Raw genomic sequence first — 27,631 nt, forward strand, 5'->3', positions numbered from 1 at the left:
AGGGTGCTGGCAAGAGGAAAGAGGTCTTGAGCAGAAAGGCTCTGCTGAGATCAAGACACCCAAAGACCTATATTCCTGGATACAGGGGACCCAAGAACCTACCAGAGACTGACATGAAGGGCCATCTGCTTTAAGGTATCTCTTGGGACTTTGGGGAATAGGGTGGTAATGGGATTATCCCTCCAGTTGCTGAGAAAGAGACTGCGGAAGTAAGTTTGCCCTTAAACAGGGATAGGCATTTGTTTTTTTCATATGTTTTGCTGTGTTAAAAGGGACAGGCGCAATAAAGCCTTATTTTAATTTCACCTTAAAACAGTCTCCATTGCATACCTCTGCACATGTCCTCTTACAGGACCACATAGTATCTACAGGCACTTTCAGTAATGCAACACTTTCTCACATTTCCACACCTACCCACACCATTAATATACACTCCCACTCCACACACACCTTTTGTAAACCACTGTATACACTGTGGGCTCTTCATTCATTTATATTTACATACATACATACACACACACTCTTACATCACTAACATTCAGGGACCATTTAACACCTCCAGCCATAAATCGCATCTACACACGGTGGAGGGACAAGCACAGATAACATTCCAAGAGACACTGTTTTTAAGTAAACACTTTGCTTGCTTTATTCATTGTAACACCGCCGGAAGAAGAGATCAGTGTATTTCGTAAGCACAAATAAAAGCATTTCGTTAGCCACAGAACGGTATCGTCTATTCATTTTTTATATTATATATATATATATATATATATATATATATATATATATATATATATATATATATATATATACACACATATACATGTTTGTGTGTATGTATACACACGTGTGTACTGCTCCACTTCTAATTTCTATCCACAAGGTCTCTACATTTTCATAATTCGCTTCATAAACATCTACCCTTAGAATAGGTTTTAGATACAATTTAACTTATAAAACACACTTCCCCTCCTCTTCTATTTGCTCGATCCTTTCAAAAAAAGGAATAACCCTCTAAATTAAATGCCCAGTTATGAGTTTTATCCCACCATGTTTCAGTAATGTATATGATATCATACTGCTCCTCGTAGCTATTAATTAAAGCTCCCCCATTTTATCCTTCAGGCTTCGTGCATTAGCAAGCAAGCATTTAAGTTTTTTTTCAGTCTGTACGACTATCTTATCTGCTCCTGACTTTCTACTACAATTGGATTTAGGGCCTCATGCAGTAAGCCCCGATAAGACTTTTCCGCCATTTTTTCGCCATTTTTTGCCCTCCGGATTCAGTAAGCGCCGATAAGTGGGAATTATCTGCAACTTTTCTTCCCGATAACAAATTATCGGCATTCGGCTGCCGATAAGCCACTTATTGGCACTTTTTGAACCCGGCTGAATTCAGGTAGTCCCGATCAGCTTTTCGGTGCTGATCGGCACTCCAGAATGGAGAGTTTTTCTGGAATCCAGCCCGCCAACTAAAGTTGGCAAGTTGGTGGAGGAGAAGCATCGGCCCGGGCGACACTTAGAAAAAATAAGGCCTTTTTCCTGCCTGTGACTGATGCCGGGGGGGTCCGGAGCTGATACCCGCACCGGAGCCCTCCGGCATGCATCCGAGGCAGGCAAAATGCATGTACAGCCCATTTCATTAACTTAACGGCTAACCGCTAAGGCAATGAAGGGGTTAACCCACGTGCCAGCTTTATTGTGGGTAGCGGGGGTGGGTGAAGGGGGTATTTGGCCCTTGTTGTTTGTTTAGGGCTTGCGGGGGGGTTGCGGGTGCACTTAACCCCTTCACGACCGTAGCAGTTAATACCGCTACGGTCATGAAGGGGTTAAGCCCTCCTGCTACCCCCCTGCAAGCCCAAAACAACCACCGTTGGGGCTAATACCCCCTTCACCCACCCCCACTACCCACAATAAAAAATAATCACACACAACAGCCCCACACTAAATAAATAAATATCTCTATATAAATAAATATATATATAATCCCAACAACCCCTAACATACACATATATGCACATCAATGATACTATAGGCCGGCGGGGGCCCTCGGGTGTTACCCGCAGGCCTGCAGTACCAACTATGTGTCCCCCCAAATTATTGAATAAACACATACATACTTATAAAGAAATAACCCCCCCTCCTTAACACATACAGTATAGTAATGGCCACAATTACTATTATCCACAAAGGGATAATAGTGAATGTGCCCATTTTAAATACATAAACAGCAATAAATACATTAAATACATATAGTACTCACCCATGTCCGGCTGCCACGATGAAGGCCATCCTCCTCTTCATCCTGCCCATGCCCCTCCGCTGCTGCAAAACAGACACAAGAATGAAAACATCCAATGTAATGTCCCCTAACCCCTTAATCACCATAGCAGTTATTAACCGCTACAGTCAATAAGGGTTTAACCCACCCTCACCCACCACTCGGGACGCCTACATACCCTCCCACACTAACCCCACACCCCCCTGTGAGGCCTAACCACCCTCACCCACTACCCACAAAGGAGGCCTACCCACATACCGTTGGGGAACCCCCCCCCCCGCATGCCAATTCCCATAGAATTCAGTGACACATAATAAACATCATTATATTTATTAAATACATTACCCACCCCCTGTGCCCCCCCATAAATACAAGATTTATCCTTTTACATACAGGGTTCATAACGCAGCCCCACGCAAGTCCCCGGTGGGCTGGCGGGGCACCTGACAGACCTACAGGCTACCAGCAGCCCTTTTCAAACAGGTTCTGAAGGCCTGCTGGTGGGTCCCGCCAAGCACCATGGCCCCCAGGTGGTCTCCTTGGGTCACCGTGGGCCACAATTGGGTCCCCACGGTAGGCCCAAGGATGTCTGGGAGCCCTGGGTCAGACCCACAGGTGTCTGCGGGGCCTCGGGTGGTTCCCACCGGGGTCTGGGGAACTCACGAGTGCTCACTACGGGTCCGCGGTGCCCCCACAGAAGTGGGACCACACAGCTTCATCCCCGCACCTATGGGTCGGCGGTGCCCCCACGGAAGTCGGGCCACCGGCTTCATCCCTGCAGACTACGGGTCGGCGGTGCCCCCACCGATGTGAGGCCATCTGTATACAATATATATATATAGTTGCAGGATGAAGCCACTGTACAAATTCATGGGTGAAGGGTGGGTATCAGGCCAGTGTGGCTTAACCCCTTAATTACCTTTGCGGTTATTATCCGAGGTGTTTAAGGGGTTAATTGATATCTGAATGTTCTTGCAATGTATTGGCTTTGTTTTGGCTATGTATTTTGTGGGCAAGACAAGGATGTTGCTGGCTACAGACACTTCGTATTGATGAGGTCAGTAGTACTTTATTTATTTGAATATGCTAGTTAATGTTTTTAATAATGGGCAATTAATCTATTATCCATATCTGGATAATAGTTATTTTGCACATTATTGCACTGTAGGTGTTGGGGGGGAGTGGGGGTGTATGTATTGAATGTATAGGCCAGGTTTATTTTTTTCACATTCAGGGTTTGTTCCGTGGTTTTGTGTGGGACCTCTGTAGACCACCTGTGGGTCTCCTCGGGTATCCCACGGGTATCAGGCTGGTGGTTCCAAGGGTAACACATGCGGGGATGTAGCGGTGGCCTCACATCTGTGGGGGCACCGCCGACCCGTAGTCTGCGTGGATGATGCCGGTGGCCCGACTTCCGTGGGGGCACCGCCGACCCGTAGGTGCGGGGATGAAGCTGTGTGGTCCCACTTCTGTGGGGGCACTGCGGACCCATAGTGAGCACTCGTGAGTTCCCCAGACCCCCATGGGAACCACCCGAGGCCCCGCAGACACCTGTGGGTCTGACCCGGGGCTCCCAGACATCCTTGGGCCTACCTTGGGGACCCAATTGTGGCCCACGGTGACCCAAGGAGACCACCTGGGGGCCATGGCGCTTGGCGGGACCCACCAGCAGGCCTCCAGAACCTGTTTGAAAAGGGCTGCTGGTACCCTGTAGGTCTGTCAGGTGCCCCGCCAGCCCACCGGGGACTCGCGTGGGGCTGTGTTATGAACCCTGTATGTAAAAGGATAAATCTTGTATTTATGGGGGGGCACAGGGGGTGGGTAATGTATTTAATAAATATAATGATGTTTATTATGTGTCACTGTATTGTTTTTATTGTGGGTACTGGGGGTGAGGGGGGGGGGGTTCCCCAATGGTATGTGGGTAGGCCTCCCTTGTGGGTAGTGGGTGAGGGTGGTTAGGCCTCACGGGGTGTGGGGTTAGTGTGGGAGGGTATGTAGGCATCCCGAGTGGTGGGTGAGGGTGGGTTAACCCCTTAATACTGTAGCGGTTATTAACCGCTATGGTGAATAAGGGGTTAGGGGACATTACATTGGATGTTTTCATTCTTGTGTCTGTTTTGCAGCAGCGGAGGGGCATGGGCAGGATGAAGAGGAGGATGGCCTTCATCGTGGCAGCCGGACATGGGTGAGTACTATATGTATTTAATGTATTTATTGCTGTTTATGTATTTAAAATACACAGTGGGTGTATGTTGTTTATTGCAATGTTTATTGGGGGCAATTGTCCCCAATAAACATGCTATTCTGCCTTAACGGCTATCCGCTATGGTAATGAAGCAGCATTTCTGTATTTTTAATAATATTGTGCGGAAGCAGGGGGTCCCCTGAGCTGAACCGCATTGATTTGTGGCTCAGAGACCCCTTGCTTCCCGAGTTACAGGCCCCGGTTTGGGGCACCGGTGCCAGTGTCGCCGCCATATTTATAGCGGACACGGCGCGAATGGGGTGCAATAAAGATGGTGGCAACACTGCCACCCGATGACACATTCCGGGGCCTGTAACTCAGGAAGCAGGGGGTCCCTGGTCCACAAAGCAATGCGGTTCAGCTCAGGGGACCACCTGCTGCTTCACTGTACACTACTGTATTATTAAAAATACATTCATGCTGCTTCGTTACCGTAGCACATAGCCGCAAAGGTAAGGAATGATTGTTTATTATTATTTGTGTTTTACTCATAGTGTAGATGTGCTGAGGGTCTCCGGAGCTGAACCGCTTTGGTTTTAGGTCCGGGGACCCACTGCTCCCCGAGATACAGGCCCCTTTATGGGGTGCCGGTATCCCTCTGCTTGGTTTACATGCCGCAGTCACGTGATCGGGACCTTTAAATGCAGAGGGATACAGGCACCTCATAAAGGGGGCTGTATCTCGGGAAGCAGGGGGTCCCCGGACCTGAAACCAACGCGCTTCAGCTCCAGAGACCCCCTGCACATCTACACTATCAGTAAAAGTTGTTTATAAATACTTTGTGTTGCCGATGTTTGCGCTGAGAGAGCGGCTTGTCTCTCTCTGCTGCAAACATCTATCGGCAGAAAAGGCCTATCGGAAGGCTTATCGGGAGCCAGGCTGTATCGGCACAGGTCATCGGCAGTACTGCCTAAGCAGTGATTTGGCAGGGATCGGCATGGATTCGGCCCTTACTGAATACCGCGAGGGCAAATCGCCAAAAAAAAAACTATCCGACACCCTTCCCGAAATTTTTTTATCGGGGCTTACTGCATCGAGCCCTTAGTCTTTATAAGTTTTATAGTATTATCTGTATTTAATATGGGTGTCTCGCTGCTTGCCAAACTTCCACTTGTCTCCATTCTACCTCCATGACCCCTTGCTTTTTCCCCATCTATTTTATTTAGTTTATCTATTTCTTGCCCCTCCCCTCTCCATCCTAGTTTAAAATCTCCTCCAATATCTTTATTTATATAGTGCCATTAATGTACCTAGTGCTTCACAGCAGTAATACACGTGACAATCATATAAATAACAAATAATACATAATGGGAAGAAGTGCTTCACACAAAAGTGACATTTAGGAAAAGGTGTCCCTGCACCGACGAGCGCACAATCTAATTGTTAAGTAGAAAGAACATACAGTTCTGAGACAGAAGGAAGGTGATCTGGCAAGTGTGTCTGCAGGGGGCCATGGTCGACATATGAAGTGTAAAGTATCAGCAACGGAGCAAATCACATGCTTTGCTAAGGAGGTGTGTTTTAAGATGAGTCTTAAAGGTGGATAGAGAGGGTGCTAGTCGGATATTGACGGGAAGGGCATTCCAGAAGTGTGGGGCAGTCAGTGAGAAAGGTTTAAGACGGGAGAGGGCTTTAGACACAAAAGGGGTAGAGAGAAGACATCCTTGAGCAGAATGCAAGAGTTGGGATCCTGTATAGCGAGAAATTAGGGCCTAGATGTAAGGAAGGGCAGAAGAGTGTAAAGCCTTAGAAGTGAGGAGAACTGAGTGTGCGATACGGAATTTGATAGGAAGCCATGAGTGGGATTTCAGCAGGAGAGATGCTGAGACATATTTAGGATGAGTAAAGTGATTCTCACAGCAGCAGTTAGGATAGATTGTAGAGGAGACAGGGGAGAGGCAGGAAGGCCGGACAGCAGTAGGTTACTGTAGTCGAGATGGGAGAGTATGACCCTGTGTCAGAGTTTTAGCAGTCGAACAACAGAGGAAAGGGTGTATGTTTGTAATATTGCTGAGGAAAAAACTACAGATTTTAGCTACCTTTTGAGAGGGGAGTAAAGTGAGACCCCTAGGCAGAGTGCTTGTGCTACTGGGTGTATGATAATGCTTCCAACAGTAATGTAGAAGGAGGTAGTAGGGCCAGGTTTGGGAGGAAATATGAGGAGCTCTGTTTTTGACATGTTAAGTTTGAGTCTGCGAAGGGCCATCCAGGATGATATAGCTGAGAGACATTCAGAAACTTTGGTCTATATAGGAGGTGTAAGTTCAGGGTTTGAAAAGTAAATTTGTGTGTCATCAGCATATAGGTGATATTTGAATCCAAGAGATGTGATTAGGTCACCTAGAGAGTGTGTGAAACGAGAAAAGGTCCCAGGACAGGGCTTTGGAGCACCCACGGAGAGAGATCGATAGAGGAGGAGTGAGCAAAAGAGACACTGCAAGTATGATGGGAGAGGATAAGAGGAGATAAAGGACAGAGCTTTGTTACGGATACCAAGAGTATGTAGAATGTGACAAAGAAGAGGGTGGTCATCAGTATCAAAAGCTGCAGAGAGGTAGAGTAATATAAGCAGAGTGACCTCTGTCTTTAGCAGAATGGAGGTCATTAGTTATTTTAGTGAGGGCTGTTTCAGTGGAGTGAGCAGTGCGGAAGCCAGATTGTACAGCATCTAAGAGAGAATAGGTGGTGAGAAAATGGAGCAAGCGAGAGAATACAAGACATTCAAGGAGTTTAGAGGCAAAAGGCAGGAGGGAGACTGTGACGCTGTGCCCACCACAAACTAGACGAGACCCTCGGTACTGAGGTGGGAATAGAGAAAACACCACCGACAGGCACGGGGATCCGGACTCGAGTGTGCGTAGTTGAACTCGCCGGGTCAGGGGCAGAGAGAGTAGAGGTGTCGTAATACATACCAAGGTGAGGGTAGGAGAACCCTGGAACGTTGGAGGTACTAGTCTCTGGGGTCGGTGCAGGAGAAGGTAGAATGGTCGAGGTGCGAGAGCCGAGTTCAGGTTAGGAGAGTTGCGGAGGGTCGAGGATAGCCACGGTCGGGGTTCCAGAGAAGCGGTAGTCCAAAAGCAAGCCAAGGTCAGTACACGGGAGATTAAGTAAGACAAGGCAAGATAACTAGGAGACAAGAGAGGTAAGCACAGGAACAGGAAGCTTATGCTCAGCCGATGTGCCAGTGGCACTGCTGAGCCTAAATAGGTGAGGCGGTCCAATCCGAGAAGGAGGCGGACCCGAGGAGTGTCAGTGCGGAGCCTGTGATAGGCTAAGGTAAGGAAGCCAGGTGGGGGTGCTGAGGGCAATCAGTGCCTGTTGCCACAGAGCTCGGGTGACGCGTGTGATACTGATGCTGCGACCCCAGCCTGCGTGAGGACACCGTCCGGCGCGAGGAGGAGCGATGCGCATGCATGGAGGAAGCGGGAGTGCGCGTGAGACCACACGAGTCCAGGACCCCATCCGCGGCCGTTGGAGCAGGTAGGAGAACTGTGCGCCTGCGAGTGGCAGCGCGCGGCACCTGGCTCCTGACAGTACCCCCCGCTTCAGGAGCGACCTCCGGGTGACTCCGGTAAGGTTTGAGGGGAAACTTCTGGTTGTACCTTATGAGAAGAACAGGAGCATGGATGTGATGGTGAGGGATCCAAGATCGTTCCTCAGGTCCATATCCCTTCCAATGCACTAGGTATTGTAGAGTTATTCTAGAAATTCTTGAATCAAGAATGGACAATCTCGTATTCTTGTTGACTGTGTACGAGTAGCGGGGGTGGAGCAGAAGAAGAAGGATCTGGGAAACGACTACTCTGGAATGCAGGTTTTAGGAGAGAAGACGTAAGGAATCTTCATAGCGGGTGGGAGTTGTAGGCGGAAAGCTACCGGGTTGATCTTTTCCAGAATGGGGTAAGGCCCCAGGTATCTGGGTGCTAACTTGAGGGTAGGCACTTTGAGTCGAATATTCTTTGATGAAAGCCATACCTTGTTCCCCGACTTAAACTCAGGAGTCCTGCGGCGATGGCGATGGCTTGGAGTTTCTGTCTAGAGATGGCCGTCTGAAGGTTCTCCTGGATTCCTCTTCAAGATCTTTGTAAGGACAAGATCCGTTCATCTGCAGCTGGAACATCGGCGGGTGAGGTGTTGATGGGGAGTCGGGATGGATGAAAACCAAAGTTGATGAAAAAAGGTGAATTTTGAGTGGATTCATTCCGTAGGGAGTTGTGGGCGAATTCAGCCCAGGGGAGAAGGTCCACCCAATCATCTTGTGTATCCAAGATAAAACAGCGTAAGTACTGCTCCAGCGTCTGGTTGGTTCTCTCCGTCTGCCTGTTTGTCTGTGGGTGGTACCCGGAGGAAAAATGAAGAGAGATGCCTAGTTTTTGGAAAAAGCACACCAGAATTTGGAAATAAATTGGGGACCCCGATCGGACACAATGGTTAATGGAACTCCATGAAGCCGAAAAACCTCTTAGACAAAAATATCAGCTAGGGAAGAAGAGTTCGGTAAGTCTTTGAGAGGAACGAAATAAGTCTGCTTGGAAAAACGGTCGATGATCACAAGAATGGTATTCATACCCTTGGACACGGGTAATTCCACAATAAAGTCCATGGCCAAGTGGTTCCATGGGCGATCGGGGACAGGAAGAGGTGTAGAAATCCTTGGGATTTGTTAAGGGGCGTCTTGTTGTGGGAGCAAGTCAGACATACTTTGACAAATTCTTTTAAGTCTGAATTAATCCTTGGCCACCAGAAGGTTCGAGTGATAAGGTCGGATGCTCTCTTGGCCCTTGGGTGTCCGGCCGATCTGGCAGAGTGACCCCATTCCAGAATCCTTTTGCGGAAGTGAGGTGCAGTGAAGAGACGACCGTCAGGAACCTCTAGACCCTCCGGGATGTTGGCCTGATCTGTGAGAATTTTGTCCTGCACGTCAAAGGTGTTAGCAGCAAGAATGTATTTAGCTGGAAGGATGGTCTCCAATTTAACCTCCGGCTTATCCTCGACAAAGAACTGGCGGGAAAGTGCGTTGGCCATCAGATTTTTTGTATCCTAGTATAAACTAAATTATATAATTAAAGCGGGGGAAAAAAAGTGACCATCTGGCTTGACGAGCTCCTAGACGCTGGGCAGTCTCAATATAAAGAAGGTTTTTATGATCTGTAAGGATGGTAATAGGAGTCTCCGTACCCTCAAGCAAGTGTCTCCACTCCTCTAGAGTGAGCTTGATGGCTAGTATCTTGCGGTTACCGACGTCATAGTTCTGTTGGGCCGTGGAATTTTTTTTAGAAAAGAATGCGTAGGGGTGAAGTCTGGCCTGGGGAGACTTCCTCTGGGATAAGATTGCTCCAGCTCCAATGTCCGAGGCATCCACTTCGAGGGTAAATGGGAGACTGGTGTCTGGATGAGTCAGGATGGGTGCAGAGACGAAGGCCTCATTAAGGAATTTGAAGGATCGAGCGGCTGAAGAAGGCCAAGAGGTAGTATCTGCCCCCTTTTTTGTAAGGGCAACAATGGGAGCGACAATGGACGAGAAGTTCCTGATAAATCTCCTGTAATAGTTGGCAAAGCCCAGGAATCTTTGAATGGCCCTGAGAGAGGTAGGAAGGAGCCAATCCAAGACCGCTTTGAGTTTGGCGGGGTCAATGGAGAAACCAGCGTCCGAGACAATGTAACCCAGAAATGATGTGGAAGTTCGGTGAAATTGGCATTTCTCTATTTTGGTAACACAAGTGGTTCTCAAGGAGGCGTATTAGTACCTGCTTGACATGGTTGATGTGCTCCAGGAGGGATTTGGAAAAGATTAGAATATCGTCGAGATATACGATCAGGAAGTGGTTGAGAAGGTCTCTGAAAATCTCATTTACAAAATCTTGAAAAACCGCTGGAGCACTGCAGAGACCAAATGGCATGACCAGGTACTCATAGTGGCCGTCTCGCGTGTTGAATGCCATTTTCCATTCATCACCCTGCCGGATCCTCACCAAGTTATAGGCGCCCCATAGATCTAGTTTGGTGAAAATTGTCGCTCCCTGTAGGAGGTCAAAAAGTTCCAAGATTAGTGGTAGGGGATACCGATTCTTGAGGGTAATTTTGTTCAAGCCTCTATAATCGATGCAAGGGCGGAGGGTACATTCCTTTTTTTTTTACAAAAAATAATCCCGCTCCGGCAGGGGAAGACGACTTGCGTTTGAACCCCTTTTTTAGATTCTCCTGTATGTAGTCTGACATGGCTCTGGTCTCCAGGAGTGAAAGTGGGTAGGATCTCCCTTTGGGAAGAGTGGAACCGGGCAGAAGGTCGATAGGACAATCAAAGGATTGTTGTGGGGGTAATGCCTCGGATTTGGCTTTGTAAAAGACGTCACGGAAATTCAGGTAGACCTCAGGTAAGGAGGGCTGCTCCACTATGGGTGTCGTCAGACTGCAAATTTGTTGTACCGAGGGAGCACAGGATGTGGCACATATGGTGTTCCAAGTGATGGGCCTCTCGTCGGTCCTGTTGATGAGAGGATTATGGCGTTGAAGCCACGGAAGCCCCAGGACAACTTCTACAGAAGGCGTGTGGATGACGTCGAGTGAAATCCTCTCCATGTGGGTACCGTCAATCGAGAGAGACAGTTCAATGGTCTGAAGGACAATAAAGGCTGGTTGAAGTTCTTTCTCTTGATGAGGGGAATGTTGTTCTTCTGGGCGAATACATGGTCTATAAAGTTGCCTCCGGATCCGGAGTCGATGAAGGCCACAGCTGGAATACAGAAAGTCTCTGTACTAAGTGAAACGGGAATCAGGATCCTACTAGGGAGGATCTTTTCTTTTTTGATGGGGAAGCGAGAGAGTGTTCCCAATGAGACTCCCCTGGGACTCATTGGGAGATGGCATTTCCTGACTTGAGGGGGCAGCAAAGGGCCTGGTGTCCGGGGTTGCCACAGTAGAGGAAGAGTCCGGCGGAGCGGCGGCGCTGATTCTCAGCAGGAGATAGCTTATTCCCTCCTAGTTGCATGGGCTCCGGGGCATCCAAGGTAATGGGTTCCGGAGAGGGAAGACTGAAGGCGTACGGTCTGATAGGAAGCTGTCGGTGTCGTGGCAGGAGTCAGGGTTCTGAAGACAATGCTCCTACTGGTGGTTCAGTGGGAGGAATCAATGGAGTGGGAGCGGAAATGTTTTGCACCTGTACCGTAAGGGATCGAACATCCTGCTGTAGTGAATCCATGCAGCGGCTGGACTGATCCAAAAATGTCTCCAGTTTGGAAAACATGGTGACATGTGACACCAAGATGTTTCCCCACCTCAAGGGGGTCTATGTCTGTGGGGCTCAGCATACTGTCACGCTGTACTAAGGACTCGGGCCATCCCTTAAGGTTGGAGGAATGGAAATTTCACCAGCAACAAAGGAAAGGCTTCTTTACAGTAAGGGCAGTTAAAATGTGGAATTCATTACCCATGGAGACTGTGGTGGCGGATACAATAGATTTGTTCAAAAAAAGGTTGGACATCTTTTTAGTTGGGGAAGGTATACAGGGATAAGTCCCCTGTTACATACCTCCCCTGTTTGTGGGAAGCTCGGTCTTACCACGGCCAAAGCCCATCCTTCCACTCTCATTCTAGATATCTCTGTGACTTGAATGAGAGTGGATGGAGGAAGAGAACCCTCAGTCCCGTTGGGATTGGAGCCCTTTCTCCAGTTAATTTGTGTCTCCTCCTGAAGGTATTTGAGATCAGCACCCCTCAGTCGCTCGAGGAGGACTTTCTCCAAGTATAGTCTCTTTTCTGCGTGCGCGGTCATGAGATTTCCCTTGCGTCTGGTGCTCGTTCTATTGTAGGCATACTGCATGGCAGCAGTTGCAGAGCGTTTAAAAACAGCCCCTTTTAGATTAAGTTGCAATTCCACACCCACTTCCAGAGAATGTCCCATTTTTTCAGCTTCATCAGCTAAGGATTCTTCTGGATTTAATTCAGCACGTGTACCTTCTTTTGTTGCCTGCTGGGTGGCTGAAGGTTTTGCTAGTGCTTGTTTAGGTGGTACAAATTTTGCTACCTTGTCTTTTAGATGAGCGGTATTCCCAGCTCTCACTGTACCCTTGTCTTCATGGGTTTTTGAGGCTGTGGGATACTGACGCTTAGTCAGGGTCAATACTTGTCCTTGTAGGACTGTAATCTCATCCGCGAGAGATCCCTGTTTTTTGAGTGCGTCTTGCAAGTCTCTTCTCAGGGAATTAATCTGCATGCTTTGCTTTCTCTGAGCTTGCCTCCACATTTTTATTGCATTGTGAAGCACTATGAACTTCTTTGCTTGGGCCACAGTTACTTGTTTCAGTTTCTGGACCTTCTTGTGCTCCCTTTTGTGCCTCGTCACCTGGGTTCTAAGCTTGGCTTTTAGCGTTGCTTTGGTGATGCTCAGGGTAGCCTTCAGTTTCTCATGCTGCTTTGCAGGGACATACTGGGTCATCAGACGTTCCTGCAGCACTTGAATTTCTTTAGCAGCCTGCAGCTTTTCTTCCTGCAGCGTTTGCTGCTTCTCCTCAGCATACTGGATGTGTGTACGCAGACCTTGCAGTTGGTTCTGCAGTCGGTGCTCTGCTTCAAACTTTTCCTTGACTTCTTCTGTCAACTGAAAATTTTCTTCTTTCAGTTTTAAGTTTTCTGTTTTTAATCTTGAATTTTCTCTTTTTTCAGTCTCTGTATTCTTCAGGGCTTCTTTGCAGTCCTCCTTCCATTTACGCACATCTGCTTTGAGAATGACCATCTCCTGGTGTGAGACTTCCTTCTCTAGGTTGAGGGTCTGAAGCTCCTTCTGAGAGACTTTGAGATCTGTATCAAGATTACCAATAGTTTCTTTAGCAATGTCCAGCTCCTCAGTGAGACTGTGTAGTTCCTTTCTGGAAACTTCCAGGTCTGTGCGGCAGCTGTTGGTCTCATGATGTGAGGCATCCAGTGCTCTGCGGAGTGTCTGAACCTCTTTCTGAGATATGTCCACTTCTATCCGGACACTGTTGACCTCCTGTTGTGAGGCATTCAACTCTATGCGCAGTGTGTGAACCACTTGCTGGAAGACTGTCATCTGCTTCAGTGCCTCCTCATACTTCCGCTTTAGCGTAGCCACCATTTTGTCAGATTGGCTCTGCTTTACATCCATGGCGGAAATAGTAGCCTTTGCAGTATCTAGCTCAGTCTTGAGATCCTCCAATTCGGTCTTGGCCGCAGAGTAAATTGCGAGCACAGTCTTCTGTAGCTCAGCATTATTTTTTTTTTTCCCTTTCCAATTCTTCACAGAGCAGATCACAGTCATGCCTGGCAATTTTCAGGGCGTCTTCAGGGCTGGTCAAGGGATCGTCACTCACTGGTTCCGGCTCCACTTCCCTGGGATGGTTGGTTGAGGGTTCCTCACTGTTGGCACCGGACAGACACTTCTTTGGGGTACACGACTTCTGCCTTGGGCCCTCTGAATATTCGGTTAAGTCGTGGGACGAATTCTCCATTTTTTCTAGGATGCAGGGCAACTCGGTCCCCCTTTTTCTCCACAGGATCTGCGGACGTGTCTGTTACTTCCACGGTAAGTGAAGAACCGCTTTTCTTTTTCTTCCTTTTTGATTTGGATGACACCGTCCCTTCAGGGATACTGGGGTCTCCATCTTCATTTGAAGTTTTAGCAGCTTCATTATATATGCCAGGCTTTTCTTGAAGCTGCTTTAGCTGACAGAAATATTCGGTGATCCACTGTTCCCGCTCTTTCTCCTGCTGATCATATTCGTCAAAGGGAGCGGTCTTTTCGGTTCGTGTCGAGTTCAGACACCCCCACCATTCTTGGTGTGTTTTGTGGGTGTGACTCGGTTCGGGTTCCCCGTAAGAGATGTCTTCCTCGTTATTGGACTGGAAGGGCCACTCTTCCGTGGGGTAGGGTTCATTACAGGAACGCTGCATCTTGTCCTCCATTTTTAGGCTATCAGGTGTAATTTTCTTCCTGACCTCAGGAGGCGCTATTGCAGCTGTTGCCACTGTATTTGCTAGAACCCCCAATTGTGGTAGTCCTACAGATGGGCATATTTTGCTTGTAGAGGTTGTAGCTCTCACAGGCATCTCTGTAGACTTTTCTTTCTTGGGTAATTTTTTTTTTCAATATCAGCAGTACTGTGCATGCATTTTCTTTTATCAGGTATACAAGATTGTGCAGTTGCTAGGTAAAAAAAGTCTATTTGCTATACACCATTTATTTGCTAGGTGCAATACCTCCGCTTCAGCAACAGAATTTGGTTTTCTGCCTGAGTTCAGTAATTTTCAGTCTCATCTTTGGGTATCTGTTTTCTCCCAAGATATACAGTATATAGGCAGATTTTTACTTGCAGAAAAACATTCTTTGCAGTGGACTATTTCTTTAATTCCCGGCAGGGTGACTCAACACTCAGCAATTGGCTTTGAAATACCTTTTTCCTTTATAGGGCAATTTTACACTCAGCATTTGTTTGCTATAAAATACCCCTGCTTCAGCACAGTCTTTGTATCAATTTTCACACTTTTCTGTATATACTCCATTCACAGCTGGTAGCCCTATGCGGTGTGGCAACCTTTATTTGCAAAATCAGTACCACTCATGGGTCACCATATGTATTCACTGCTTCAGCGAAACTTTTGAAAACAACAAACATCTACCCCTTTTTTAAGGGCTGACTCACTTCTTGAACCCCAACTATGGCTAGAAGGCAAAATCCCTATTTCAATGACCATATTACACTTTGTGATAGGAAATTAAAGGTTTACCTGCTTCCGCAGTCTCTTGGGATTGGGGAAAAGAGTCCATCTGTGGTTTTGTAAGTTTCAGTGCAGTGTAAGTTTCAGTGGTGTGTACACCTTTAACTCTGCCTCTGCTGCATGAGAGGTTTTTTTTTTTTTTTCAAGTTGTTTAGACTGTTTGTAGGCAAAAAAGCATAACAAAAAATTTCACATAAAAACTCTGGTCCTTTTTAACTACAAGGACACCTATTGTCCCACCTCGGACACCAAATGTAGACGGACGTTCACAGAGGTACACACTTGGAGTCGTTTATAATGTGAAATTATAATAAGGCTTTATTGTGCCTTTTCCTTTTCATCAGGAAATTCATCCAAACACAGGAGGGGGGAACAAAGCTTCTATTCACTTGGGAGTATTTCTAGTGAAACACTATGCAATAATTCACATCTCCCTTAGTCAAGCAGTTCTCGCAGCCCCAAAACATATAACATGAAATAAGCAGATATAAGCAGTCTCTTAAGAATAAAAGTCTTATCTGTTTCTTGGAGGGAAAATCTCACTTCCTGGTTCAGCTTCAGGTGCAGTAGTTTTCCCTGTGTCTTGAAATCAGCTCTGCTGGGCAGAGCTCAAGACTGGTCAGCTCCAAGGGTCAGCTCTCAGTCAGAGCTAAAGAGTCACTTCCTGTCTGAACAGACAGGTTTTTGTAAACAATCTAATCAGGCAGGTGGTGTTTAGTAACTAACTACCAGAGGTTAACCACCACACTGCTGGATTAAAGGCACATTACTGAACAGGGATAAGTCCCCTGTTACACCTTCCCAGATTGATGGGCAGCAATGATTGCTTCTCTAAGATCATTGCCGATGACTTTCCTCCTTGGCACTGTGTTAACACACACCTGAATGCTCCAAACCAGCAAACCTCTAAAACTTTGGCTTTTATAGAAGTGGTCACACTTGCTGATGATTAACAGCACCTGTCTGCTACTTAGCATCTTAATTCCTATGAAAGCAGTAAGGGTGACTTAGTTTTTCACACATAGGTTCTCCATTTTGGCTTTATTTTTGTTAAATAAATCATGACACGTGTAATATGTAATGTGTTTTTGTTCACCTGAGGTTGTATTTACCTAATTTTAAGACCTGCTAAGGAACAGATGATTGCTATTATGTCCTAATATGTAAAACCATAGAAAGAGAGTGTACTTTCTTTTTTACACAACTTTATATTTCATGATATGATTATGCCAGGACTTTATTTTCTGGGTTGCCCTGTATGTCTCTATACCTGACTCAGTTGTTTGTATGCCTTTTTAAATTTATGTTAATATATACACACCCTTGAAGAGATTACATTTTGTTTGTATATGCTTCTGAAACATCTATATATATATATCAGACTGAAATAATGTTTGTGTATGTATTTGTGCCTCCTGTGATTGGCCGGCAGACAGCCACAGCTCATTGGCCTGAGGGCCAGGCAGGGAGGAGCCAGGCAGGGAGGAGAGACACACACACGCACCCTCACAGCCTCCTTACACTGCGTGCGCCTCTGACCGTCACCGCACATTGTGAGCAGCCTCCTCTGCTCACACCATCCTCACCAGGCCGCACGCACCTCACACCTGCCACCACACACACACCACAGCCACCACCACCACCCCTGTCACCAGCGCATCACCTCCCCACCCACCACCGACACAGCTCGACGCGGCAGGGGGGGGGGCAACCAACCGCTGACAGCCACCTCTGCACCACCACCCCCTGTCAGCAGTGCGCCTCATCTCCCCACCCGCCACAGCTCCGAGCAGGGGAGGGGGGGGGAAATCCACCGCCGCCGAGAGCCGCCTCTGCACCACCACCCCCCACCTTCTGTCAGCAGCGTCACCTACCCACCCACCACCGACACAGCTCCACGCGGGGAGGGCCAATCACTGCCGCTGACAACCGCCTCTGCACCACCACCCCGTCAGCAGCGCCTCACCTCCCCTCCCGCCGTAGCTCCGCACGGGGGAGGGCAAACCACCACCGACGACAGCCACCTCTGCACCACCACCCCCCCCACACTCTTTCAGCAAAGCCTCGCCTCCCCACCCGCCGCCGACACAGCTCTGCGCGGGGCGGGGGGAAACTACACCACCGCCGATAGCCGCCTCTGCACCACCACCCCGTCAGTAGCGCCTCACCTGCCTACCCACCGCCGACACAGCTCCAAGTGGGGGGGGGGGGAACCACTCCTGCAGACAGCCGCCTCTGTAACACCACCCCCCACCCTATTTCAGCAGTGCCTCACCCACCGCCGACACTAGCGTGCTACCGTCAGTCCACAGGGTGGGGAGGGAGTCAGGAGAGAGGGGGGGACAAGCCCACACATACATACATACATACTGACTGGCACACACTTATTGACTGACAGACACACACTTCCCCCCTCAGTCAGCTCAGAACGTTACATCCCGGGCAATGCCGGTTATATCAGCTAGTAAGTTATATTAAATGATCAAAACAAATTATTGTTCTTGAATGCAAACTGATAGTACAAAGTAAATTAGATCTAAAAATGTATTGTGAGGGAAAAAAAGTAACATACCTGATAAAAGAAAAATGCTTGTCCAAACCAGTAATGCATTACGGTTATTTGAGCTGCATCATATTTCAGTATCTTCCAAATAAACATAGTCAGTATAGTCTGAATCAGCAGGCAAAATACCAACACCAGTAGGTTATGTGGTCGAAATAAAAGTGCAGTTAAAAGAATCAATCCACTATATACTTCCCATAAACCAACACTCTTTGTCTTGGAATCAGTATAGATGACTTGTGATTTCAGTAGGTCCTTTGTGCCCGTAAAGAGAATACCAAGGACAAATATATAAACAAATCTTGCTTCTGTAATTCCCCTGGGGAAAAAAAATATAAACGGATATTAAAATTCGCTTGCATGTTACAACATAAGCTTTAATAATTGTAGGAACTAAAAAGTAACTAAAAAATATAGATTCGAAAATTACATTATTTTCTTGGAAATCATGAGGTAATCATCCTTGTTTTTCTTCCTCTCAAATGGAATAAATAATTTCTCAGTGCAACATCATGTAGTAGGATTGAAGGAATGGACAGTTGTGTGCTGTTCAAGTGGTCCCAAAGATATTAGCAATGAATATCAGTACATTTTAGCTTCTAGGATGATCTCCTGAATCATAGGCAATTCAATATGCTTTGAAGTCGCTTCCCTGTACTGGAGAAGATTAATTTGACTAAAGCTCATCTTTTCTCTAGCACAGGAAAGCAGCATCACAGGAAAAAGAGAACATTTCCTTATATTAATTTTCCCTCTCTGAGTCTCACCATGACAGTGCACACAGATTGGGGGTTGGCTCCTACTATTTTAGGGTAGGACCATCCTTCCAAATTAAAAAGACCTCTGAGACCCTAGCACCTTAGTTATTTTTAGTCCTACCTGAATCGCGGTAGCGTAGTTGCTTCCTCTCATCCCCAGCATCTTAGTTATACATCTAGCCAAGCTGTATAGGTTTCCAGTCTATTACATCAGAGCAAACACATTCTTCCTTACATTTCCCTTAATTCCTCTTTGGGACGAGAATGTGCACGGTCATGGATGGACTCAAAGATAATGGTAAGGAAATGTTCTCTTTTCTCTATCGTCCCCAGTGACCGTGCACACAAATGGGGATGTGCCCAAGCAGTCCTCCAAACTAGGGTGGGTGCCATCTGAAATGACAGCATGTATAACTTTCCTTCCAAACTTAGCCACTGGAGTAATAAAGGTCCAACTTGTAGTGCCTTATGATAAAGCAGATAACAAGGGAAGCACTAACCAAATGGATTAATGGGTTCCAAACTAAATAAAGCAAGGATGCTGCATGATATGAACTGTTCCCAGTCCAACGACGATAGTTCTAGAAAAAATCAGCGCAACCTCAAACAAAAGAAAAATGCTCAAGTATGTTTAAAAAAAAATGGTGGTTTTAACAATTCTGGTGAGATATGCACTTACATAAAAGTGCCTAGACCCCAGGCACTTAAAGATATCTTTGTTGTACCCTTTCTTAAATCAGTGATTTTTGCATGTAGTGTTTATATGTGGAAAAAGCAAAGCAGCCTCATAGTTCAAATATGAAAAGATGTTTATAAAACTTTAAAAACAGGGATCAGTCTAAACACTCACAAATTGACAGTTTTTTTCCAAGCGTATGACTCTGGAACCAGTGGAGCAGAAAATGTCTTCCTCTTTTGTAGTTAGAGCCATCCTTGCCATCATGTCACGTCACTTCTGGGATTTTGGTGTCCGTCACTGATGCCGGTCCTCTGTCACCATATGCGTTTCACAGGGGGGGTTCCTGCTTCCTCAGGGGTTTGTGATCATTGTCCATGTATGCCAGCATTTATAGTCCTCTCTATTAATCCTTTCTAGTTTACTTTAATTACATGAAACTCAGGGAATTCTAGAACATAACGATGGACAACAGAAATATTGTATTGCAGGGAGTGGGATAGTCGGAAAGTACCTTACAACAATCTTGATTTATTTCAAACAATCATTGATCTTCAGAAATTCACGAGGAAATTGGCACTAAAGAAACTTTTTTTCCTACAGCAATGACAAGGAAACAACTGTTTCTATACTACATTCTTCACTTGGACTGATTCAATCAGGAGAGGAGGAAGTCATTAATGAGAAGACTTCTCACAGCTCCTCAACATCTTTTGACTTTTAAAAAATGATGCATCCTCTCTGATTTAGAGGCTATTTTGGAGGAACAGGGTGGAGACCTTATATTTTTGAGAAGCTTGTGGAAAGAGACCTTAGAGTCCTGTCCAGAGGGTTCACTTTCTCACACCCATGTCCTAATAATCTTACTATTCAGGAAAAGTTGGCATTAGAAACACTACAAAAAAAAAATCCCTAGTCATCAAAACTGCTGATAAAGGGGGAGACATAGTTATACAATCAGCAAGAGATTATCAGAAGGAAGCTCTCAGACAGTTGGGAGACAGAATCTATTATTCTAAACTTTAAAAAATCCAACCTCTGAGTTTCTAGTAGAACTCTCTGATTTATTGGAGAGCAGCTGATATACCCGGCGTTGCCCGGGATGTAATGTTCTCACTCCCCCTCTCTCTCCACTCCCTTCCACTCTCTCCCCCCCTCTTCACAACTCTGCGACCCCCCGTTCCGAGGTGCGCTCCCCCCCAAGTTCACATCTCCGATCCCCCCCCCCCATTCACAGCTCCGTTCCCCTGTGCTGAGCTGACTGAGGTGGGAAGTGTGTGTGTGTCAGTCAGTGTGTGCCAGTCAGTCAGTTTGTCAGTCAGTATGTATGTATGTATGTATGTGTGGGCTTGCCCCCCTCTCTCCTGACTCCCTCCCCCCCATCCTGTGGACTGGCGGTAGCATGCTAGTGTCGGCAGTGGGTGGGAAGGTGAGGCACTGCTGACATAGGGTGAAGGGTGGTGTTACAGAGGCGGCTGTCGGTGACTTGCCTCCCTCCCCCAAGCGCGGAGCTGTGTCGGCGGCGGGTGGGGAGGTGAGGCTCTGCTAACAGAGGGTGGGGGGGGGGGGGGGTGCAGAGGTCGCTGTCGGCGGCGGTGGTTTGCCCTCCCCCTGTGCGGAGCTATGGTGGGAGGGGAGGTGAGGCGCTGCTGACAGGGGGTGGGGTGCAGAGGTGGTTGTCAGCGGCAGTAGTTTGGCCCCCCCCGCGTGGAGCTGTGTCGGTGGCGGGTGGGGAGGTGACGCTGCTGACAGAAGGTGGCGAGTGGTGGGGCAGAGGCGGCTCTCGGCGGCGGTGGATTTTGCCCCCCCCCTTCGCGGAGCTGTGGCGTTTGGGGAGGTGAGGCACGCTGCTGACAGGGGGTGGTGGTGCAGTGGTGGCTGTCGGCGGTGGTTTGCCCCCCCACGTGGAGCTGTGACCGGTGATGGGTGGGGAGGTGAGGCGCTGCTGACAGAGGTTGGGGGGAGGTGGTGCAGAGGCGGCTGTCGGCGGCGGTGTTTAGCCCCCCCCCCTCCCGCGCGGAGCTGTGTCGGCGGCAGGTGGTGAGGTGAGGCGCTGCTGACGGGTGGTGGTGGTGTTTGTGGTGTGTGTGGTGGCGGGTGTGAGGTGCGTGCGGCCTGGTGAGGGTGGTGTGAGCAGAGGAGGCTGCTCACAGTATGCGGTGGCGGTCAGAGGCGCACGCGGTGTGAGGAGGCTGTGAGGGTGCGTGTGTGTGTCTCTCCTCCCTGCCTGGCTCCTCCCTGCCTAGCCCTCAGGCCAATGAGCTGTGGCCGTCCGCCGGCCAATCACAGGGGGCACAAACACACACACAAACATTATTTCAGTCATATATATAGATGGGCAAAATTCTGTCATTAATCATAAAGAATTGGAATTTTTAATTGCCTACATTCCATCATACCTGTGTTTCATCATCTTCCAAAGATCCACAAATCGCTCACTTGCCCACCTGGCCGGCCCATCGTGTCGAGCATTGGATCTTTGGGAGATGGTTTATCACAGTATATGGACACTTTTCTCTTGCCTCTCGTTACCTCTTTACTTTCCTATATTCAGAATACTGCGACCCTCCTTGTCTCCATACAAGACATTCAATGGGCTAGATATTGCAGATTGGTCACTATGGACGTCACCTCCGTATACACAATCATTGAGCATGGACACAGTTTGATTGCAACACAACACTTTTTACAGTCTTCTAATTTATCCATTTCACTCTGCACCTTTCTTTAAGATGCAATCAAGTTTTTACTTACTCATAATTATTTTCTTTTTGATTCACAATATAAGTTAGAAAACATCACATGCCAATTTATTTATGGGTTATTGGGAATGTTCACACATTTACAGCAATACCAATCGATTCAGGGAACACATTGTTTTTTACAAACATAACATCGACAATCTCATTTATTTGAAAGGGAGAGGTCACTTCACTGCATGGGTTTCTGGAGACACTCAGCACAAATGATCTTAATTTAAAATTTACTTTTGAGCACAATGCCCACCATTGCCCACCAATGCCCACCACATTAACTATTTGTATGTGACATTGTTCATAGACATGGAGGCTCATATATATATATATATATATTGTATAGTATAGTATACAAAACTCTACGAACGCAGGTAATGGTCATCCTAGATCCCTTATCAAGGGCATGCCCAAGGGACAATTTTTCAGTTTATGGCGATTGTGTTTAGAGGACGATTCCTTTTTGGAGCAATTCAAAGATCTAACAGATAGATTAATGTGAAGTTATACAATTCAAGATATTAGACATGCTTATGACTGATAGAGCAGACTTGATACCTTACATAACTACACTAGATTAAAATCGATGCGTCAAAAGAGAAATTAAGAGCTGACCCTTCATGCAGCCCCCTTCTTTATCACACATTCCAATAGAAAAGCTAAACAGATTTGGTCTATCATACAGAAGCATTGGGATATACTCAAACTGGACAGTAACCATGGCCCATATATTCATATGGATCCAAGATTTGTCTTCAAAAAGGCCAAGGCACTGTCGTCCTACTTATCCCCCAGTCTTTTCAACTCCAACCCTGAGAATTCCAATATACGGAGAATTCTGAAAGGTTTCTTTAAATGTGGTTACTTTTCTGTGTGTCAGTTTGAAACTCCCAATAAGAAGATCACACATCATAATAATAAATATCAGATACAAACCTTTATCAATTGTCCCATCAGCTTTGTGGTGTACTTATTGAGATGTGGGTGTCAGAAAGGTTACGTAGGACGCACTGTGAGACCATTAAAAAACAGAATTAGTGAACATGACCGATTTTATATGCACATTCATAATATGTATATATATATATATATATATATATATATATATATATATATATATATATATATGTAGAGGTATCAGTACCGTGTTTGCTTGCTTCATTCATTGTAACATCGCCGGAAGAAGAGATCAGTGTATCTCAAACCAAAAGGGGGTTAAACCAATTAATTGAACAGCCAGAAGGTCTTATGGCATAGTAATGAATTGCTGATCTCTATAAGAAACTCCCACACATATAGGAGACAGAAAAATTGACCCCTCAAAAAAAAACCCAGAAAAATTGTCCCGAGAAAACACAGACAGCTAGCAAAGTCCCGAAATAGATCAAAAAATACCACAGTTCCAGAAAATGGAGACCGCGCTCGTCTGAAACCTTCAAGTGGATTCCTCTGAGATGCCTTTCCTCCCGCTGCTCCTTCTCCCTCCGGTGATCAGCCGGCCACAGGCAGTCCAAGTTACAAAACAAAGGGGAGATGGAGCGCAGAGAAAGAAAATGCCAAGGTAAGATAGGGTCAATTTATTGAACAACAATGCACAGTATTACTTACAATTGGTTTAAAACAGCATACGTGTAGAAGTTCCCACAGAGGTCTGTATAGGCGTCTGTTTGGCACCCCCTGTCCCGACTGCAACACACTGCTACCGAGTCTCACAGGGTCCCTGACCCGGAACCGGAAGTGTAACAACCCAAAGGTGGTAGGCGGGCTCTCGAGCTATGGCAAAGGCTATGGCAATAGCAACAGCCACTCGTGAGATGACAGGGGGATATCAGCAATACTGGAATTGGGAAAAATCTACCGTGCTAGAAATGCACTCCTACCCAGGAGTGCAACATAAAAGTATTGAGCAACCCTCAACGCGTTTCGCGCAATATAGCGCTTCGTCAGGAGGTAATAGGGCACTACAGGAGGTGGTCTTATATAGGTCTCTGAGAACAAGGAAGTGGTAATTAAACCAGCTGACAAAGGGGGCAGGGGGGATTGTAATACTGAACACTAGGGACTATATCACTGAAGCTCATAGATTATTAGGAGGCACAGAGACATATAAAAACTCAAATTGAATCCAATAAAAGAATATAGTAAACAAATGCTGCATCGCCTACATGATGGTTTGACACAGGGCATCCTAAAAAAGAAAGAATATGATTATATAACCACTAATCATCCCAAGATGCACGTTTTCTACTACCAAAGATTCATAAATCTTTAACCAACCCCCCCAGGAAGGCCGATCATATCAGGAATAGGGTCTCTAACCCAAAACCTGTCCTCTTACCTTGATACACTTCTTCAACCTTCCGTGAAGAAGCTAAAATCACATTTAAAAGACACCACACAGGTATTGCAGGTATTGAATGATATAAAATGGGAAGAAAATGTTACTCTAGCTACCTGTGATGTAGCACAGACAGGGGTGTGAGGCAGTACAATACAGTCTGGAAAAATATGAAGCTATGAAAGAAAGCCAAATAAAATTCATAATAGATGGCATTTCATTTATACTTAACCATAATGTCTTCTGGTTTGAGGGAGACTACTTCCTACAAACAAAGGGTACAGCAATGGGTACGAGGTTCGCGCCAAGTTACGCAAATCTGTTTTTGGGCTGGTGGGAAGATCAAACCATCTGGTCCAATAACCCCTATGGCGCGAACCTCGTACTATACCGACGCTACATTGATGATATTCTTATCATCTGGAAAGGAGACCAAGATTTGCTAATAACATTCTTGGAAGGATTGAATATGAATAATTTTAACTTAAGATTCACTCACAATATCAGCCTTACAAATGTGGAATTTCTGGATTTGCAATTTTTTATTGTGAATGGCCAAATCCATACAAAAACGCATTTCAAAACAGTTCATTGTAATAGCTACATTAGCACCACTAGCTGTCACAAAAGGAGCTGGCTCGAAAATGTACCTCTTGGAGAATTCAGACGGCTAAAAAGAAATTGCACAAGGAAAGAAGATTATGAACTGCAAAGAGAACCCATGCGACAAAAATTTATTGAGAAGAGATATAAGGATAGAGTAATAAACAATGCAATCCAAAAAGTTAATGACCTAGACAGAACAAAGATGTTGGAATATAAAACAGACACGCCAGCTAATATAGGAAAGAGTAACCAAAGGATACCCTTTGTCACCAGATTTAATACCCAGTTTGGTGACATTAAGGGTATTCTTAACAAACATTGGCATGTGCTGCAGAAGGACCAATGGCTCAAAGAAATCATTGGACCAAAACCAGATGTGATTTTTTCAAGAGCCCCCAACATCAAACAAAAACTAGTACCCAGTTTCATAAATAACAAACCAAAAGAGAACTGATTAGACCAAGCTTCAAAGGGGTTCATTAAATGCCTCAATTGTAGAGCCTGTAGCAACAACAAGAAACAGGAAACTAAAATAAAGGAATTTTTAAGCAATGTATCACCAGTTAAGTATACAGTATCATTAAATCCAATATTACTTGCAATAGCAAAGGAGTAATATATGCATTAGAATGTAGTTGCAAGCTGCAATATGTGGGTAGAACGACCAGGTAGCTAAAAACAAGAATAGGGGAACATATACGCAATATTTTAAATGGTTTGGAGACTCGTAGTGTACCACAACACTATAAAACTAAACACAATATGAACCCAAAATGTCTAAGATTCTGGGGAATTGAAAAAGTGGAACATGATTGGAGAGGAGGAGATTTCTGTCAGAAAATGTCCAGGAGAGAAACTTTCTGGATATTCACTTTACAGACACTCACTACTTTGTGTCTAAATATAGACATGGAAATTGCTGCTTTTTTATGAATGTACTGCTGCTCTCTATGAATATATGGGGTTTCATACTATTCATGGCTAATCAACAAATTGTTTTATAAGGAACCGAAAAGAGGGAAGCTATGACAGTAGCCGTTTAAAGGGAGTTATCTCAATGCATTTTATATATTTATATTTTTAACTGCAATGTATTTATAGTCTCCAAGTGAAGATTCTGTGCTCACTGTATTGTAAGGAGTCATCAGAATGTATTCATACATAATGAGCATGACAGATCAACAACCAGGTAGATTTGAGTAAAGGGGAGGAGCGCACAATCAAACCACTATAAAGAACACTGCATTAACCCACAATGACATCACTGATGAAGCCAAACCAGGCGAAACTAGTTTGATGTGGACATCCCCTTTTTGGTCATTTGGAGTCACCATGCCTGTGGAGTCTGCGGATCAGCCAAACAATATTGACAAGCAGCAGGGAGCTCTGCACAAGGAGAGGGACAACAGACTGTCTGAGAAAGCCTTCCATCCCTGTGGACCCAGACGGACAAGTCAGGAGTTGAGAAAAAGTGACTGAAAAGCACCTCCAGCAAGGACGTTTTTAAAGGACACTTGCAGCAATAGAAACCACCACAATCCATGTGGTTGGTCGTTTGTAAGTGTATTTTTATCTCACCTCCCTTATTTTTGTAATAAACAGTATTATGCTATGTCTCTCTCCACTTTTTAAGGTAACAGCAGAAGGAAAATAGAGGAGTATGCACTACGGGAACAAACACACAGGCAAGTGTTAAGTTCTCTACCTCTCTATAGATGAAGATACTGAGTGTCGACGCCTATTATACCACTTGTGTGTGGTGTTTTTTGTTGTTGTTTTTTTGTCTGCATAAGGAAGAAAAGAGCAATAAGACCACGCGCTGGAGGACAACTTTATTTTCTACATATCTTATATAAGGAGGAGTTTGAATTACCTCCTGGGACACCAGCTGCAGGACTTTATTTATTGCACCTCATTAATAGGACTAGCGCCACTTTTATTTTTTCTTTATTGTATTTTCTGGTGGCAGCCGGTGGGATCGCCAGGCTCAGCACCGATATTCTTCAGAGAATATCTGTCCTGAGTTAGGTCTCCATTTTGAAGACCACAGAACTCAGAATTACAACTGTTCAATACTCACACACACCCTTACCAGTCCCTGTAGTTTAGTCAACATACAGACAGGACTACAGGGATGCTAGCCAAGTATCGGTCCTGGACCAAGGACCGGATCGTTCTCCGGTGTGAGGAGTGCAGAATACCTACCAGAAACCGCAACAAGATGCAGCTGATTGCCGACTTGCTAGCGTATGAGGCGCAGCGCTCAGGGGTTAGAGCTGAAGCACCGGCCAGCCCTGAGGCAGTTCCGGGCCCCTCTGGACTTCAAGAATCACCAGCCAACTCCGGTGAGGAGTCAGAGGAGGATTCAACGGAGCCGCCTGTAGTGGAGGTAGGCATGCCAGCATACATCCGGCGGGCGCTGGGTGACCTAGGCAGCGAGGCCACCGCTGCTGTGCGAGTCGCCCTGCACCAGCTCCTGAGGGCTTCCGCACCCACCTGATCATCATTGGAAAGTAGGAGGTCCCGTGCCAGACCGGTACCCTGAATCAAGTATAGCAGTTTTGCAGCGTTTTGCGAGGACACGCATGACATATTATGATATGCACGACCTACCTGAGGAGGACTGGGTCAAATACCTGGCCCCTCAGCTGCACGGCAAAGCAGCTGTGGCCCA

General features: G+C 46.2%; 1 protein-coding gene across 13 annotated transcripts in view; it reads right to left on the reverse strand.

Annotated features, from left to right (window-relative positions):
• The window catches only part of PIGG (phosphatidylinositol glycan anchor biosynthesis class G (EMM blood group)), a 435,347-nt gene that overhangs the window by 72,831 nt on the left and 334,885 nt on the right, over positions 1-27,631 (reverse strand). For 9 of the 13 annotated variants that reach the window (XM_075603704.1, XM_075603687.1, XM_075603714.1 and 6 more), the window contains one exon: positions 17,836-18,145. The exons of 2 other annotated variants lie outside the window; for them this stretch is intronic. In XM_075603704.1, coding sequence (XP_075459819.1) covers positions 17,836-18,145 — 310 coding nt within the window. Of the gene's footprint in view, positions 1-2,266; positions 2,329-17,835; positions 18,146-27,631 lie in introns of all 13 variants that reach the window. 2 more of the 13 variants (XM_075603721.1, XM_075603731.1) reach the window with 1 other exon arrangement.

Source organism: Ascaphus truei, chromosome 1, assembly GCF_040206685.1.
Source record: "Ascaphus truei isolate aAscTru1 chromosome 1, aAscTru1.hap1, whole genome shotgun sequence".
Lineage (NCBI taxonomy): Eukaryota > Metazoa > Chordata > Amphibia > Anura > Ascaphidae > Ascaphus > Ascaphus truei.